This window comes from Pithys albifrons, chromosome 7 (assembly GCF_047495875.1).
Source record: "Pithys albifrons albifrons isolate INPA30051 chromosome 7, PitAlb_v1, whole genome shotgun sequence".
Classification (NCBI taxonomy): domain Eukaryota; kingdom Metazoa; phylum Chordata; class Aves; order Passeriformes; family Thamnophilidae; genus Pithys; species Pithys albifrons.
This window is the reverse complement of record NC_092464.1, coordinates 32,742,433-32,759,684: the sequence shown is the minus strand read 5'-3', so window position 1 is coordinate 32,759,684 and position 17,252 is coordinate 32,742,433. Positions and strand designations below refer to the sequence as shown.

General features: G+C 38.8%; 1 protein-coding gene across 2 annotated transcripts in view; it reads left to right on the top strand.

Annotated features, from left to right (window-relative positions):
- Positions 1-17,252, top strand: part of IGF2BP3 (insulin like growth factor 2 mRNA binding protein 3) — a 111,229-nt gene extending 93,977 nt beyond the window's left edge. The window contains exons 11-15 of one of the 2 annotated variants that reach the window (XM_071560923.1): positions 7,224-7,343; positions 11,365-11,439; positions 14,246-14,377; positions 15,702-15,815; positions 16,724-17,252. In XM_071560923.1, coding sequence (XP_071417024.1) covers positions 7,224-7,343; positions 11,365-11,439; positions 14,246-14,377; positions 15,702-15,815; positions 16,724-16,825 — 543 coding nt within the window. In that variant the 3' untranslated portion in view covers positions 16,826-17,252. The remainder of the gene's footprint in view (positions 1-7,223; positions 7,344-11,364; positions 11,440-14,245; positions 14,378-15,701; positions 15,816-16,723) is intronic. The other variant, XM_071560924.1, reaches the window with a different exon arrangement.

Here is a 17,252-nt window from a genome sequence, read left to right as displayed (position 1 = left end):
CAACCAAGAGGAGAGGACCAGCTCAGCTCCCACATAATTTCTGGGTGTCTGGGACTAATTGAGGGGAAGAGAGGTATTGCTTTATATCCTTGCCATGGGTTCTGTGTCTCAGAAATGTTTGTGCTCTTGGTGCATCTAGTCACATGTGTTTCATGTGTAGCAGCGATGCTTACAGGGGAAAAGGGACCTCTGCTCTGAACACAAGTTCCCAGTCCAGGACCCAGACAGTATAGGAAGGTAAGAGAGCTCCTGACCACACTAGAAAGTTGCTACAAGCATGATGTTGAAATGGAGAAGTTGCTTGCCATACTTGGAAATCTTTCCCTTTGCTCCTGCATCTTGTGTTAACCTGGGGTTCATATGAAGGTGAAATCCTGGGTGGGTGGTGGCTGTACTGTTTGTGTATGGGAAAATGGGCAATGCTTCAGGGTGTGCAGATGGAAGTTAAAAATATGCATTGCTTCTTGACAGACTGAATTCAGCAGTGAAGAAGAATTCCATTGCCTTCTGATTGTAGCCCTGGCTTTTCAGGCAGTGAATATGGCCATAAGCCTTAGACTTCCATCATGGACTTCAATCTGGTCAAAATAAACCCAAAATCTTGGAGGGTGGGGGGAGGTCAGGCTACAGTTTGTCAGTCTACACTGGCAGCACCACTTCATCTGATGTACAAGATGGTGATGCAAGGTATTTGCAAGGATGTTGTAAGACTGTGAAACATGTTAGACCTATCTACTAAGACTTTAAGTTGTCCTTAATGAGCCTCTTGTTTCCAACAAAGGCTTAAACTTCTAGCTTTAATATTGAAAAATGAATACAGTATGATTTCTTTCATGATTATCTAAAGCTTGTTTCTTATTACTGCATTGAATCCTACTATACTGTCTTCAAGGATACTTGGCTTAAGGTTTATTTCCCCTTTCTGCAAGTTTTATTACTAAATAAGAATATTTAATATAGCTGTAGGCCAGGATAATTCTTCACAGTACATTGCAAAAACATGGTTGAAATTTTGGCTTTGTGTCTGGTACAGAGTTTGAATAAAATAGTGCCTAGCTACCTGACAAAACTTGGGGTATTCTCAAGACTAAGTCACCTGTAAGTCTGCCTTGTCTTGATGATGGTGACAATGGCAGTTGGGAAGTGGGAATAGAGAACTTTTTAATGCAATTACCTGCTGTCTGTGTTTACTTTACAAAGTGGATTTGTTTATTTTTTTAAAAAACCCACTAGTAGCCCTCTAGGCTTGATGGTAGAAAAATGTAGTCTGAGACTTCTCCATTAAAAATGATTTTTAATTATTTCCCTCACAACTAAAAAACCTCATGCTGACTAGAATGGATAATGTGACCGTGATTTAAAATAAGTGTCTCATACTAAGGTAATTAGTTTGCAACATGAAACATAACAGGCTTAGAAAACAGCAAAGATCTAATTCTGCTCCCATTGATATTGATCTCTGGCATAAAAAAATTTTGTGCTGTCAGCAGGCTTGCAGAAAAAGGCCCAGAGTAATGCTCAAACTACCTTGAGGGACATAAATAACAAACTTGACCTCTTACAAGCCCTTCAATGAGTAGGATCACACACTCATATGCTGACTGTGTGACCTGTGGACTGACCTAGCAGCAGCATCCATTGAAAGCAAAAGAGGAGGGGTCATCATAGGGAAGAACTGAGGAGGCAAAACTCCATTGGTTTTGTTGTGTGTTGTTTATTGTTTTGTGCCCTGGTTTGTTGTTCAGATTTCTTTTTCTGTTTTGGGTTGTTTGTTTTAATACCATTCTCTAAATAGAATGTCCACTCCCTCCGATCTAGTAGTTGGGACCTACTTTTTTACTACCTCATCTATCTGGAGGATTACAGCTTTCTTTGAGCTTTCAATGTTGCCTGCCTGTGCCTTGACTGTTACCCAAGTATATGATGAGGAAGAATGCTTTTCCTTCTGACAGTCTATCAGGTAAAGGAAAGCTCTCCTTTTGCGTGATTTTGGGCAGTTTGGAGGACTGATGCACCAGGAGCTGGGAGAGAAAGGTAGCCTAAGGGCAGTTGCGTACAGATCTTTCTAACCTTGCAAGAATTGCAAAAAGAATGAAACTGCAGATTTTCTTGGCTGGGAGTCCTCAACTTCTAGCTCTGGTGTGGAGCAGTATCCCTTATGCTAAAGGACATGTGGCAATATTCCAAGGAGGGGAAGAACCTCACTCGTGCTGAGGCAGTGGAAACCAAGAAATGATGGTTATGCTAAGCCAGTTTGCTAAGAGTTAACTATAAGGTGGTAGAGGTGGCAGCAGAGAAATTATTCTCCCATGAAAATCTCCTGTAGGGCTGCAGGGTCTGATTGGAGTGAAGGAGATCATCCTGATGCTACCTGAAGTGCAGGGGCTACAGGTGATAGCAGTATAATAGGGAAGCAGCCAGGCCTTACAGGATTTAGGAACAGATTATTCTGTAACTTGGGTAGAGGTAGTGGGAATTTAAAGATAAAATAAAAAAAAGTGTAGTTGGTATGGATGGCAGGCTAGGGACAGATCGATCACTGGTTCTCAGGGACTTGCAGGAGCTATGGAAGGAGGTTTATTTAAGCTGCTCCAGGAAAAAGAGTCAGAGTAGTATAACATGTTATAGCTAATGGTGTGAGCAGCAGTTGTTTAGTGTCATCCAACGGGGTAGATTTATTTACATCTTTGCATTAGATCACTGTTTTCAATTGTGATTAAATGAGCAATCAGGAAATTGGATTTAAGTTGACTCATCATATTTTACATATGTACTTAAGTTACTTTTCTGAAAGCCTTTGTGTAGTCTGTATCACCACAGCTATCCTTTGCTAACAAAGTGAACATATCTTTCTATTTATACAAGTTTGTAGTTTGCCATTTGCTTTGGTTTGTGTATTTTTTCCATTTTCTGTTAAAGAAAAAATGAATGATGCTTTTCTTATTTGCTTGATTAATTTTGAACTTCTGATTTTCATCAGGCAGCATTTGGATGGAAATTGGAGTCCAACTAATGAACAAAACCAGCATTTAAAATTGTTTTCATTAGTTAAATGTTCTAGATATGGACAAATATTCCTTATCAAGCCTGTTTTGTGACTAAAGCTGACTGATTTTTGTAGAAATAAAGCAAGTATTATTAGCTGTTTATGAACTGAATTAATTGTTTCTGATCACTATGCTCTTGAAGAATCTGGTTTTGATATCTAAGAAACCTCAGTTTCTGGAGCTCTTCTTGGACGTAAAAACAAAACAACAACAACAAACCAAACCAACCAACCCACCCAGAAAACAAAATAAAACCACAAAAATGCACAACAAAAAAACAACCCACAGTGAAACAACCCAGGGTTTCTATCTGAATGACCACCCTAGTGGCATCTGTGTGCCACAGCTACACAAGACAAGCCTCTCTTGTTAGGATGAACTAGTCATGAGTTCATACTGCAAATATTGTTGGGGCAGGAGAGGTGATCTTTGCATCACAGATACTGCAGATGGTTACTCACAAACTAGGATGGATGTATGAACTATACATCTTGGTGAATCTAAGTTACTGCTTCTAAAGGTTTTCTTTCCATTTTTCTGTCAGTTGCCAGAGTTGTGCTGGCTTTGAATAAAGTATTTTCTGATGTGGTGAGAAAATAAAGTGAACAGGGAAGAGGAGAAAATTGTACAGGAGACCATACTCTTGTCAAAAATATAGACGTATGTATATTTTAATCTTTAAATTTTAAGTATATGTTTAAGCAAGCATGACTTTGTTAGGGCAGTGAATGTTGAAGCTCAGATTGCACAGAGTGGGAAATCAGTTCCCTAAATTCAGTGTTTCTAACATATGTTTAAGATCTAGGAATCTATTTCTGAAATACCTCATGCTAAAAGTTCCTGGAAAGCTCTGACTTATGTGGCATGGCATGGGTAAGATTAAATTATAGCTGATTTTCTTCCATCCAAAGATCCCCAGAAGCATCTGTAAGACTGATGGGCTGTGTAGTCATTGCATTATGTTTTGATGTGTTTTCTTTTGCAGGATAGTCTTGTAAACGCAAAAGGGTTTAAAAATTATTGTGAGTAAGAGGGTGGACAGATAATAATTTGAACTTGATGTTATGATGCTCTAAAAAGCCTTAGCTACCTTGGTTTCTTCCAGAAGAAAAGTTAGAGCTGTTGGTTTGATGTTTGTGCTTAAAAACAAATCAAACACTGTTTTTTTCAAGTGGTTAAAAATCAGTGTGGGTAAGGAAATGGATGCAATTTCTCCAAATCCTGTCACGTTATACCAGAGATGAGTTTGATTATATGTGTATGCCAATGTGCTTCTCCGGATAAGAGTCTGAAAAATGAGTGTACAAACACTTCCGTATTAACAGATTCTCTGCTGCTCTTTAATAAACATACATCGCTACTACACCAAAATACAAGTTCAATGTTAAAGAACCTCAGTCACATAAAAAATAATTTAAGTCCTTTAGGAAAAAGAGAAGTTGAAATCTATGAACAAGTCAGAACTATAAAGAGAGATAGGGGAAAATGGTACAGTGAGTTGATTGTACAGTTAGGCACATGTACATCATCTCTCTTTCATTGTCTTTGCCAGCATTTCATATTTATGGGTGAGGCAGCAGAAAAGAATTTCAGTGGTAAATTGAATCTAGCAAAGAAAGTGGCTTCAAATGAAGCTTTGAGAAGAAGAGGGGAAAACTGTGCTGCAGACAGTTGGGCAATGAAGGGAACGCAGGAAATACATGCAAACAAAAATAATGAGGTTTGATTTGTTTCTATGGTACAGAAATGTGTCTAGAGGTAGGTTTTGGTAGAAGCTGCATAAATTCTTGAAAATCAAGTCAAGTTAGATGTTTGATTTGCAGCAGAGTTGTACGAATTGCCTGGAAAGTGCATGTGTGTGTTAGCTCAAAGTTCAGCTGGAAGAGGCGTCTAGAGTTGCATATAGAAGGGAAAACTTCAGCAATGGACTTTTGCAGGAGCTCAAGCATGTATGGACAATTGAAGGTAGGGATCAAGGAGATGAGCAAGCAAGGAGGGTGGATTGGAATGAGAGGTTGCCTCTACACCTGGTACAATTAGTATAGGCTCTTGCAACCAAACTCGAAAAGAACAAATGTGCTGTGAACTTGTAACCATTTGAAAAGAGTTTTCTGAAGTGGTAAGATCAAGTGAGTGCCTACAGTAGCATTTCCAAACTACTGAAAATCTTGCTGGATTCCCAGTGAACATGTAAAAGGACTTACTATGACAACACTCAGGATTTTTATAATAGGATAAGAAAAGGAGTAATATTCTGGAAAGAGGTTTAGCATATTTACTTCTGTGACTGGTATCTTTCATGGTGAATATGTAGTTTTAGGATGTAGCTTTGAGATCATTTTAAACTGATCTATAGGTGGATTAAAAGGGATGCTCCCACATTTTCCTTTTCCCTGATCTAATCCTAGTTGCTTTCTCCCTTGACCCAGACAACTGCTTGTGTGGTTCTCTGATCATTCAGGTGAGGTACTCGCTGCCTACCTTAAAAATAAGCTGGATCTGCAATCCTGCTAGCCACAGAGCACATAGGGCAGTGGGGAGGCTGGGTGTGGAGGGCTGCATCCAGGGAAAACAGGGGTTTCAACCATCATTATATGACTGTGAATCCTGATGGGGTTTAAGTATGAAAACACAGGGTAAATTGTGCAACTGTTGCAATCACCTAAAGCGACTGGCAGCGTGTGTTTCTGTTCTCAATATCCTATTTTGGGGATTCTTCACCTGGTACATGGAGCTGTGCCTGGAATTTGTATCCCTTGAGGTTACAGTGGACTTAGTTTACCAAAAATAAAGTGGTAATACTTGGAAACAAGCATTTTGTTCTGATTTAGTTACGGTTATTGCAGCGGGACTTTGCTTGTCCTTGAAAGCAGTTATTGAAACTTACAAATAGAGGAGAGAGTGTTTTTAGGATTGCAGCTGCTTTTTGCTTTGTGTTGCATATAGCAGGATTTTTTTCAAAAAATGTCTTAGACAAAGATGCTTTGGTGAGCTGCTGTGTCTGTATCCCTACCAAAATACATAAGCAAGCAAAGCTAAATGAGCGTGGTTGGTCCCATGTGCACTGCTTGCTGGTGCTCTGTGGTGGTCTGCATTGGGGCACTGAGAAACCAAGGATGAGTGTGTCTGCATTGTCTTAAAAGACCTTGTAATGAAAAGGGCTTGTTGGACTTGTCTTGTTGAGGATGAGCAAAACAAGTTTTGAAAACACATAAGAAGGCTACAAGAGGAAGTGTAATGTGTTAAATATCAACTGATTCAAAGAAAGGTTTGTGTGCAATGATTCTGAGAGGTAACCCCGATGTAAGTAGAAGGATTAATGGTATGATAGTGTAGTGCATGCTCGATGATGCTCTATTAATCTGAGACAGGCTCTTCTGAGGCTGGTAAAATAGTTATGGCTTACTGTGGCATGTGTAACCCTGCGGTTTGATCATCACCATGCAGCACATAGAGAGGATCTTGAGTGTTATGTTGTGCTCTCCCGCTGGGATGTCTGCTTGAAAGCAGTAGGAAGTTGCAGTGATGCCTGATACCCAGTGGGTGCAATGGTAGAGTCCTCTTGCTTTTAAGAACTTCTAATGTGGTGTTTAATTTACTAGCCTGTGTGAGGACTGCTGCCAAGGCTCCAACTGTTGCATAATGTTACACAGGAGGAATCACTGGCAGATTTCAAGCTGGCTATCATTCCAGATCACTCCCACACAAAGGGAATTGTAGCATCTATGTAACTGAGGTTTTTCATGCCACACAATGCAATCTAAAATTAAACATGTAACTAGGAAATCTAGAAAGTTTGCCTGCTCAGTCTGTAGCCCCTCTGCTTGTAGTAGCTTCACCTGCAGAGTCTTGCATGTGGAAGAGAATTCAGACAGCGACAGGTAAGAGCAAAAGCCTCGCAAAGAAGCAACACCTCAATTGTTTTTTAAGCTCTAAGCAATAAAATTGCAAGTATTTTATACAAGATGAAAGAATCCTCTTTTGGCTCAAACTGTTTTTCATATTCTGTGAATTTTATGATTCCCAGAAAAAGCCAGACTCTTAATATTCAGATATCACAGGGGGAAAAAAGATTTCCCCCTTATTTCCATGCATGCCAGTTCCATACCTATTTTCCTGTCAGTCTGATTCATAATGTTCAAAAACATTCAATGCATTTTTCCTTCTTCCCCACAGCAACAGCCTGAGTCTGAGACTGTTCATCTGTTCATCCCAGCCTTGGCAGTTGGAGCTATTATTGGCAAGCAGGGACAGCACATCAAACAACTTTCTCGTTTTGCAGGCGCATCTATTAAGGTATTATTACACTGACTCTAACTTTCTGTCTATTCTACGTGACACTTTTAGCAAGTTTGCACAAGCTGTGCTTTCGTGAACATCCTCCTCCACTCCGTGCTTAGAACGTGATGTGATAAATGGTACATTTGTTTATAAATCATCTTTTAATCTTCCATAAGACAAGATAATTAGAAGCATGTTTTCAAACGTCTCCTGAGGTGTGAAATATAAGCTGCAAAGAAAACTACTTTGGTGGTCTCGATTTCTTAGAAACGGACTTGCATCTTAATGATGCAGTGCTTAAAGGCTTTCTTCTTACTTTGAGGTGAATTCCCCTTCTAAAAACGGCAGCACAGGCGAAGTTTCCTACTGCTGTGACTGCTCTTGCTCTGTTCCAGATGGATTGGTCTGGGCTGTCAAGCTCAGATGGCTCCAGGTGTTCTTCAACACGTGTTTACCTTGTTACCCAGGCTTAACGTCCAGCTGTTTGTGAATCAACATTTTGTGTACAAGATGGTTTGCAGAGGTTGATCTTTTGGTGAAATCTATCTTAGCTGGTGTTAGGGGTTAGTACCAGTTGCAGTTGTAGGAAGGCCTTGGCTACTAATGCTGTTGTAACCACAAGTATCCTCTCTAGATGCTTGAGCATTTTTTTCTTTTAATGAGGCTGGTCTGATATTTTGTGCTGTAAAGACCATGTTTTGGCCTAAAGTAAAAATAAAAATTAAAAAACCCCCAAACAACAAACCAAACAAAACAAAAAACCTACCAAAAACCAAAACAAAGACAATAACAACAACAAAAGCCACAAAAAAAACCCCAATGAAAATTAAAGAAGTGCACGCTGTTGGATTGACATTTTCCTGCACAGATGAAGCAAAAGTTTTCTTCTCAGGTCTCTTCACCTTTGCTCAGGAGATGTGGCCTGTTTAGTAACTGCAATGGCAGGGAACTGCCAAAAGTCTGGGGCAGAGGGGCAGGAGCTGGCTATGCTGAGTTGAGCTTGGCAAAGCCAGTGAGCCTGGGCTTGGCTTGGAAGGTGTTCATTTAAGTCTGCAGAGCAAAGTAATTGGGGAACCCTGATGAATGTTTTTTCTGTGTGATTTGCCCAATGCCAAACCATTTACTGGCCAGTTAACCAACTGATGCGCTGCCCAGTTCCATCCTTTTTGGAGCAGTATATTAAATACTTGTTATACTACCCAAATGGTTTACATCAATTAAGAACTAATAATCATATTTTTAGGGGGAAAATTGAATAGAAGAAAGTGAGAGGTGCTGATTTTTCTTTATCAAATCTGTTTTGCATGGAGGTGTGATTATCACATGGATTTCCTCTTTCCATTCACACAACTTGTATCTAAAGATTAAGCAGTGTATGGAAGGTACTGTTAGGTGGAGAGAGAAATGTGAAACAACCTGGACTTCCAAGAACCCGTCCAAACTAGTTCTTCAGTTTGTCCTTTAAAGACAGTTTAGTGAAAAGGGAGTTTCCAGTGTTTCTCATGCACCTGGCTAACAGTGGCCTCAGGCTTCCTCTACTGGCTGGTGCCCCTTTACCCAACTCATTTAACATTTCTGTATTAATTGAAATTCAGTTAGAAGTTTTCTGAAGTGCTGGTCTTTTGTTCCTTTAGTAGGAATAAAGTAAAGAAATTTTTGTGAAAATAGGATTAAATCTTAACAAAACTGTACAGATATAGGGTATATTTGCTAAACTGGGAAGTTGCATGTATGCTTATCAATTAAAATAAAAATGCAACTTCATCTGTAATCTGGCAGAACAATAGGGAGCATTATGACTGCTTCTCTGTGAAAGTATTAAATATGATAGTTTGTAAATTATTCAAAACTTCTCAACTTCCCTCATGCTGACCACCTGCCCTTTGTTATAACTTTGGAGCAAAATACAAATTGTGAATCAAGGAAACTGTGCTTTTAGCTAAGAGTTGAATGGAGTGCTATCTGAATAACTTTTAACTTGCCAAACTGCCATAATCATATTTGTGGAGGAAGTATGTGTCTGTGCCTAACACTCATTTTGAGTTGTGCTGTATCTTGTTACAGCTGAAAACATTTTACATCCCCATGCATCTGCTTTGTGCTCATGCTGATCTTTGTAGATCTGATGAAACTTGTTAGCTACAAAGTAAGACTAAAATTGCAGATGCATGGGGGTTCTGTACAAGCTTGCAGTGTCCAGGCCCTCACTTCAGAGATGGATATGGCTGTTAATGAGCTCAGGTTGTGTCCCTGTGCTGGCTGGTGATCATTGCTTGGCAATGCAGGATCAGTGTGGGACTCCAGGAGACTCAATTGTTCAGTAAAAAAGCCAGGCAGAGACTTCTGAGCTGTCTGCTGCCCATTCTGTACTAAAGTGCTGGGGTCTGTTGGGAACCCATTGTCATCTCCTTGGTTATAAATTCTTTCCAGAGTACCCTTCCTGAGGGAAGGATGACCCGTATAGGTTTTGGGTGTATGAAGTTGTCAGCTTGTGGCTTGGTGTGTGGAAAAAAGGTTATTTTCTGGTTAGGAATGTAAAACTATTTAATCTCAGAAGTTAAATTCACCACTTATATATTATTTGTATGTATATAACTACTTTTTCCAAGAGCAAAGAAACAAAATTAACACAGAAGTCTTAGGTTACCCCTTGAGACATTGAAATGTAGTTGGTATATGTTTCTTTCATATCCCTCAGACATGTTTTAACTCAGCTTCTGAGAACAGGACATTCTAAGACAAAAGCAAAGCAAGTTATGTCCAAGAATATTTAAACAAATGTAAGATGTAATGAAGGCTGTATGGAAAATATTTTTCTTAAAATTTCAATAAAGGTGATGATGCTCACTAAGAAAACATGAAGTCACTGAGCCAAACTACCGTGTTCTCTTTACATAAATGACAATTTAGGCTGAGCCCTGTTCAGTCACCTGCCTCTAAATGTGCCTTGAAATTTTGCCTCGCTAAAATATTTTTGTTCCAAAGAATGAATGGATTTAGTCTGTACTTGCTCTTACCACAACATCAGGTCATAAAAATGTACTGCTTTTAAATTAATGTGTATTTTTAGATATATCCATTTGGAATACAGAAATCATGAAAAAGATATACAAGCCAGATAACTAGGATGTAATGCCTTCTCCATCTTAGGGTACAATATGAATAATTTTATAAACTTCCTTAGCAAAATTCTTTAGTGAAAATGATGCATGGTGACTGGTAATTGGTCTGAAATAAACTACAGCTGTTAAGTATGAATGACATCCTTGTGCCAACAGCTGAGATGAAATCCTGTAGTGCTTAATATCTTGCTCATTCAATAGCAGCTATGTAATACTAGATGCAACAATGGAAATGTCAGTTGTGATAAACAAAAGATTCATTCGGAATGTCAGAGGCCAGTTTGAATTATTTAATGTCATTGGAGCCTGAGAACACCGACAGAAATCTTACTGTTGTGGTGACATGAACTCCTAAAGACCCTACAGGCGTCTCTGTCTCAGCTCTGGTGGAGCTCAATTTTTATTTGGGTCACACAAATGTCTGTAGATACAAACCCCTTGGAAACTGCAAACTCATTGTCCAATATAGAGGAATGTTTTGGATCTGATTAGTTACAACAGTAAAGTGATCTTCTCTTCTCAAGGGGACAGGGGCAAACTTTTGCTAATGAGCAAAACTCATTCAAGCTAATGGGTAGGGATGAGAATCTTGCTTTATTAACCATATTTGTCTTTTTGAAGTCTGTGTCTTACATCACTCATAGCCACATGAAAATGGCATGTGTGATTCTACCATATGTGGATGAGTAGCTGTGTCTTTATTTTCAGAAGGAAATTTGCTTATGGTTTAGCCTGTTTCTCCATATTACATTATGGCTAATTAATGCACTTGAGAGAGAATAAACCTGTTGTGACTGAAGTGTGATGCTGCTGCTGTAATGAATAATTTTTCACTCTTGAACAGAATGTGAGACCAAAATGGGGGGAAGGTGGCTTTAAACTATTCTACCAAAAGCTATGTTTATCCATTACAGATTGCCCCTGCTGAAGGACCAGATGCTAAACTGAGAATGGTTATCATCACTGGACCTCCAGAAGCTCAGTTCAAGGTACAACATATAAAAATTTGTTAATCTGTAGTGACCTTTGGGCAGTGAGATACGATATTGAAAATAAAACACTTGGTTTCAAGGATGCTTTATTCAGAATTTTAGTAAAAGCTGGGGTTTTTCTTTCTTTTTGTTGAAAAGTGTCTCATAAGAATATGAGTAACACAGTACTATCAGAGGACACATTCTGGTCACCGAAAACTAGGAGTTTCATATAAGTAGGAATCCAGTCTAGTATGAAAATATGGCCATATTACATTCCTAATTTCCCCTTTTATCTGCAAGCACCATTTAGTTCAGTCTTTTTAGTTTGTCTTAATATGTGCAAGAGCTTCATATGCTTAATTGAAATAATAAAGCTGACAAGATGAGAGGTCGAGTCTTCCCAAGTTGCTGTTGTATGCCAAACAGAAAATGCTTTTTTGATAGCTCTGTGGATAAATGCAAGATTTCTAATTGTATTTCCACTACAACTACAGGTTGGTACTCAACCTGATTATCACATTTATGTTTAGAATTGAGTTCTGGAGTGGCCTTCTGCCTTACATTCTAAGGGATGAATCTAGTTACCCCAAAAGGAGTTGACCAGCCTAGGAGCGATGCAGACAGCTCAGTGCAGCAGCCTGACCTCACCACAGATAAGGCCCAGAGCAGATAGAAAGTCAGTTGAGAATTTGTCCTGTCATTGTTCTCTTGCCTCTTCTCATTTTTTGACTTTGTATTTTTGCTTCAGGGCATCTTGTAAGAAGGAGATGCACAAACTTCAGGGTATCTAGAATCAGTTGTGGTTTTGGAGATGTATCAGGGCAGGTATTTTCCAGTTTTAATAATGAACTAGATGCATTTGGGATTGTTTCTCAGTTACCAATACGCATTTGAGAGGCTATTAAAGGCAAAGCTCTGCCTCCGTGATGTTTTCTGGGTACATGTGGGCTTGGCCACATGGCATGTTTCACATATGGGGTGCTCTTATGATCTGGGGTCTGCATAAGGTCAGATACTGATTACCCTTTCTTTCCATGAGATATCAGTGGACTTACCCTTAAGAAGTAGCATCCCTTAGCTTAACTTTTTGTGCAGGCAAAGGCTTGTCCCCAGGCTTCCTCCCTAAGATAGAGTTCTTCTGGCAGCTCTTCTCTCCAACCTGGATCATGCAAGGGGTAAAGTTACCCTTTTCTGCACCTCCTACATAGGCTAAAATTACATCAGTCAAGCATTTCTCTACTTGGGCTTTTGCTTGCAAAGGTGGATCAATGTACTATCATAGCTGATGCTCCTGAGAATGCTGGTCTTGTGAAGAAAGATTATCTCTTGGGGCTTCCTTCAGCTCGAGTCCTTGTTGTGTTTTAATTACTCTTTTACTAATGACCCCTTAACTAAGATGGGCAGAGGCAGAGCTCAGTCCTTTCTTTTATTGCTAGTGTTAACCTGAAACATGCCTTATGGTCAGGGCCAAGACTTATTAGTGTTCTCCTTAAGCTCTGTTTAAGAAGGGTTTTCTTTCTCTGACAACAGGCTATTGTTTGTTGGGCACTGAGAATGTAAACTTGCGCTCAACAGCATGGACAGGAAATAGCTGCTGCTATTAGGGAGTTATTGTCATCCCAGAGACTGAGTTTGGCATCCTTTCCTTACTCTGCCGTCTGTGTCGTGGCCACAGTAGCTGTGCCCCTTCTTCCTCAGCTGCAATAGTGTGAGGATGTTGCAGTGTGTAGGCCTAGTTATTAGCAAGGCAATAGAAAGAGAATATGCCACTTCTTACAGCCTCTGGTGCAGCGCTCCCTAGAGTTTTAAGTGCAACCATTATACCAATACTCAGGGATGACTGTTGCCTGGAATCAGGGACATATGTAAATTAATTGGAATCTAGTGTAGACAACATATTTCAGCTACCGTTTCACTGAAGGGGCTGTATCTCAGTTAGGTTGTTTCCTTTCCTTAAAGACTTTTTCAAGAGCTAAAAGATTTGGGATATTGGAAGAACATCTCTAATCTTTTTAAAGTCCACATCCCACCTTGCTTTATAATTCAGCAGTAATTCATGCTCTTTTGAAGCATTAGGCATAGATGATTATCTTGTTACCATTTCTCAAGAATTCACTGATGAACAGCAGGGAATAAGGAAATAAAGTATTTAAAAATCAGCAGGATTCACAAACTTTGTCTTGGTGGACATTCTTTTTGCTACTTGGCACTTCTGTTTCCCTGAGAAAGGAACTGTGTGCTAGTTAAAGTAATACTATTCCCATGGTACTAGTTAGATCTAGGTAGTTTTGATTTTTCACTAGAAAATTGAGCAAGGTCAAATTTATTTATTTTTAAACAATATGTTGTAATGGATTGTAAAAGCAACCTGTTTGTGCTAATTGGAGTGTTTATCCCATGACTTGTTGGGGGTGTTGTGGCTTTTTTAGTTTCATATCCTTAAAAGAATTGGTTTCTGAGTCAATTAATTGCATTCTGTGCTTCTGGGTGTAATTAAAAAGAGGTTCAACTAGACAGTTTTTCTCTCCACCACTCTTCACCTCTACAGAAATGCAATAGTTTCTTTAAAAGAAATATTCTTGTGAATAGCAGAAAAATTATTCCTGTTAAATGTCTGTTTGATTTCCTGGTTTGCCATGCAGTCTTTAAAGCGGGACAGTGGTGCTTTCTAGTTTGGTACAAAGATTTCTTTTAGAAAAATAATGTGATTATTAGGGAAAACACTTTGTCAGGATTGTGTACCGAGAATTCTTTTTGTGGAATTTCTTGAAGTTAACTGGATTCCAATAAGCACATTCTCTAACTGAAAACATTTCTGCAGGCTCAAGGAAGAATCTATGGAAAACTTAAAGAAGAAAATTTCTTTGGACCTAAAGAAGAAGTGAAACTTGAGGCTCATATAAAAGTGCCATCCTATGCTGCTGGTAGAGTTATTGGTAAAGGAGGCAAAACAGTAAGTAGCTGAAATAAAACTTTCAGTGTTGGTCAGTTATGTTTCTTATTTTGGTGTGTATACACACATAAGGCTTAAAGCTTTAGCTAATAGCTAGTCCTTTGGTGTTACATTAAAGCAGGAGCTATTTCCTCAGCTGCACTTGTTAGGCTTTCCTTTCTTCTACTGTGGAGTCAAAAGAAGCCAATTTCAGAATAATTTTTTTTTCCAGGTAAAAAAGAGGGAAAAAGAAAAAAATAGTCTAATGAAAATTAATAGCCCCACTCACATCTGCAGAGCTTTTATTAATAGAAATGTAGTTCTTCCATTTAGAATTAACACATTCCCACTTAAGACCTGCTTCTGGCAACATTAGTTTGTGCCAGATTTTGCAAAAAATACTTTCACTTATTTCACTAAAATTGAATTGAATGCCTCCAAAGGTGGCCTTTCTGGCCAAAACTGAGTGAAAACATAATTTCTAAACAAGCGGTAGGAAATTAAGACATGTTCAGTCCTCAGTATTGCAAAAAACCTGTACCTGTTTTTGCTTCAGTTTAATTGATGTTGTTTCTTTTATAAAATAACATCATGGAGATTTTTCAATCCTGAAAAGGTGCTGATACTCTAGTATTTTCATATGGTTGTAAGTCAGGATGATATTTGCAAAGAAATGGTTTGGTCTTGTGTGTCCATCCTTGAGTACAATGGGGTCTTAAGTGTAAGAAGGCAATGTGGCATCTTCCATTATTTGCAGTGGTAAGAGGTTTAAGGACAAACATGCCTGAGAAGCTGTTCATCTAAAACATGTTAAATTAAATAATGCTATACATTTCTAAAATAAAATGAGTGTAAATGGGACAGACTTTAAACTTACCTCTACTTAAAACTGTGGAAGCTGTTAAGATCCTGAAAATAATTTGAACAAATAGAACTTCTCATTGTTCTGTTTGAAGTTCTGCATCTTGTGGAGGTTTTTCAAGGAAAAGCATATAAACCCTTGGGCATTTTTCTTCCATGCCTTATACGAGTTTTCTGACCTTACACTTTTAAGCTCAACAGTAAACACTGTGGAAACTATTTGCTTTTTTTAAGTCATGTATTTAACACCTTCTATGTGTTGTATTTAGTCTTTAAAACACTTATACAAACCCAGCAAAGCTGGTGCTAATTTATGTTGAGACACAAGAGGCTAATTGTGCACAGTGCATGCTGCATAACTTTCTGTTACTCAGTGGGTTTTTAACTTAAGGGAAGATTTTTCGGGGGTTAGTATCTTTGAGGCTTGGTGGTTGTGCAATATTTGTTAGTTTAAGGTTTTCTGACTTCTACTATCTATTTGTAGGTAAATGAGCTTCAAAACTTGACAAGTGCAGAAGTTGTAGTCCCTCGTGACCAGACACCTGATGAAAATGATCAGGTTGTTGTGAAAATAACTGGTCACTTCTATGCATGCCAGGTAGGAGGACTGGAATCATTTTCTGTATCAGCTTGATGTGTCCATGGTCTTTCTTTTATAACCATGTGCAGGAGCCAAGGGATGGAAGACTTTTACCCAGGATACAGAAAGCACTGCTTGCCAGGCTCCTCTGGTTGTCTTGCTGCAATTCACTTTCCTCAAGCTTGTGAAAAAGATTTATAATAATACTGCATGGTTACATATGTAAAAAAAGCTCCTTAAGATCTCCTGTCAATATATGTTGGCTCTGGCATTGCTAAACCTTTCAAAGCAAAAGAAAACCCAAGCTGTGATTGGACTGAAATGCAGCAGGAACGGAGACACAAGCCAAATCAGTGGCGAGAACTGCACCCAGATATGCAATTTGTCCACATTGCCTAATTTGTTGATTTAATATCATAAAGAAAAGGATCACAAGATTCCTTCCCTCACTTAAGTCTTAGCTCAGACCAATTCCTTTTGATACTTTGCTACAGGTGACCTGTAGTTCAGAAAGGAGAAAACCTCTAAGTCTGACCTTCTGGACTCCCTGGTGTATAAAAACTGTGTACACTCTTAAAACAGTGGTTCTTATGAAATATTAGTATCTCCAGCGTAGTAAAATGAAGGTAGCCTTTAGCTTCAAAAATCCTAACATTGGTAGTCATCTTCCTATGTTCATGCTTTCTATATTAGAGATGTGAAAATTGACCATGGCAGGTAGTTGTGGTAGGCAGAAAAAGAAAAATTTATTTTAAGTTGTACATCATGACTAATTCAAGGGTATTTTAACTAATGAGTAGTCTTGTCAATATCAGGAATTTGGTCATTCTAGATTTTCTTAATCCCCATAGCATCCATTTTTGTAAACAGCAGTCACTGCAGCACAGCATCATGATGGGTTGTTTCTTCTTCTTTGTGTCCTTCAGCTTGCTCAGAGAAAAATTCAGGAAATACTGGCTCAGGTAAGAAGGCAGCAGCAACAGCAAAAAACATTGCAAAGTGGACAGCCTCAGCCAAGACGAAAATAAAGGTTTAGGAAATGGCCCATCAGAGACAGATGCCAGACCAAAGACAGACTGTGCGACAGAGAGACGGGTGGTGAGCACCTGTTGAAGTTATGCAGAAGATCCACCAAGCCAATCACCTGTTCGAGGACCAGGCAACCGTTGAACGCTGTCTCTGAGAATGTATTCTTTAGGCTCTCTCAAACTTTTGAAACCCAGCTTTAAAATAAGGACCCCTTCACTTCCCTTTTGTTCTATTCTCACAATTTAACATAAACTTGTTAGTCTTTTTTATTGTTCTTATTACTCCCCAACAATTTTAGAACTTGGTTTAATGAAGCTTTCTCTTCTGAGTTCACTGGTTAAAAAAAAAGAAAAAAAGAAAAGAAAAAAACCAACAAAAAAAAGAAAAGGCATTGCTCTTATAGGTCCAGTTGTAAAAGAAGAAAAA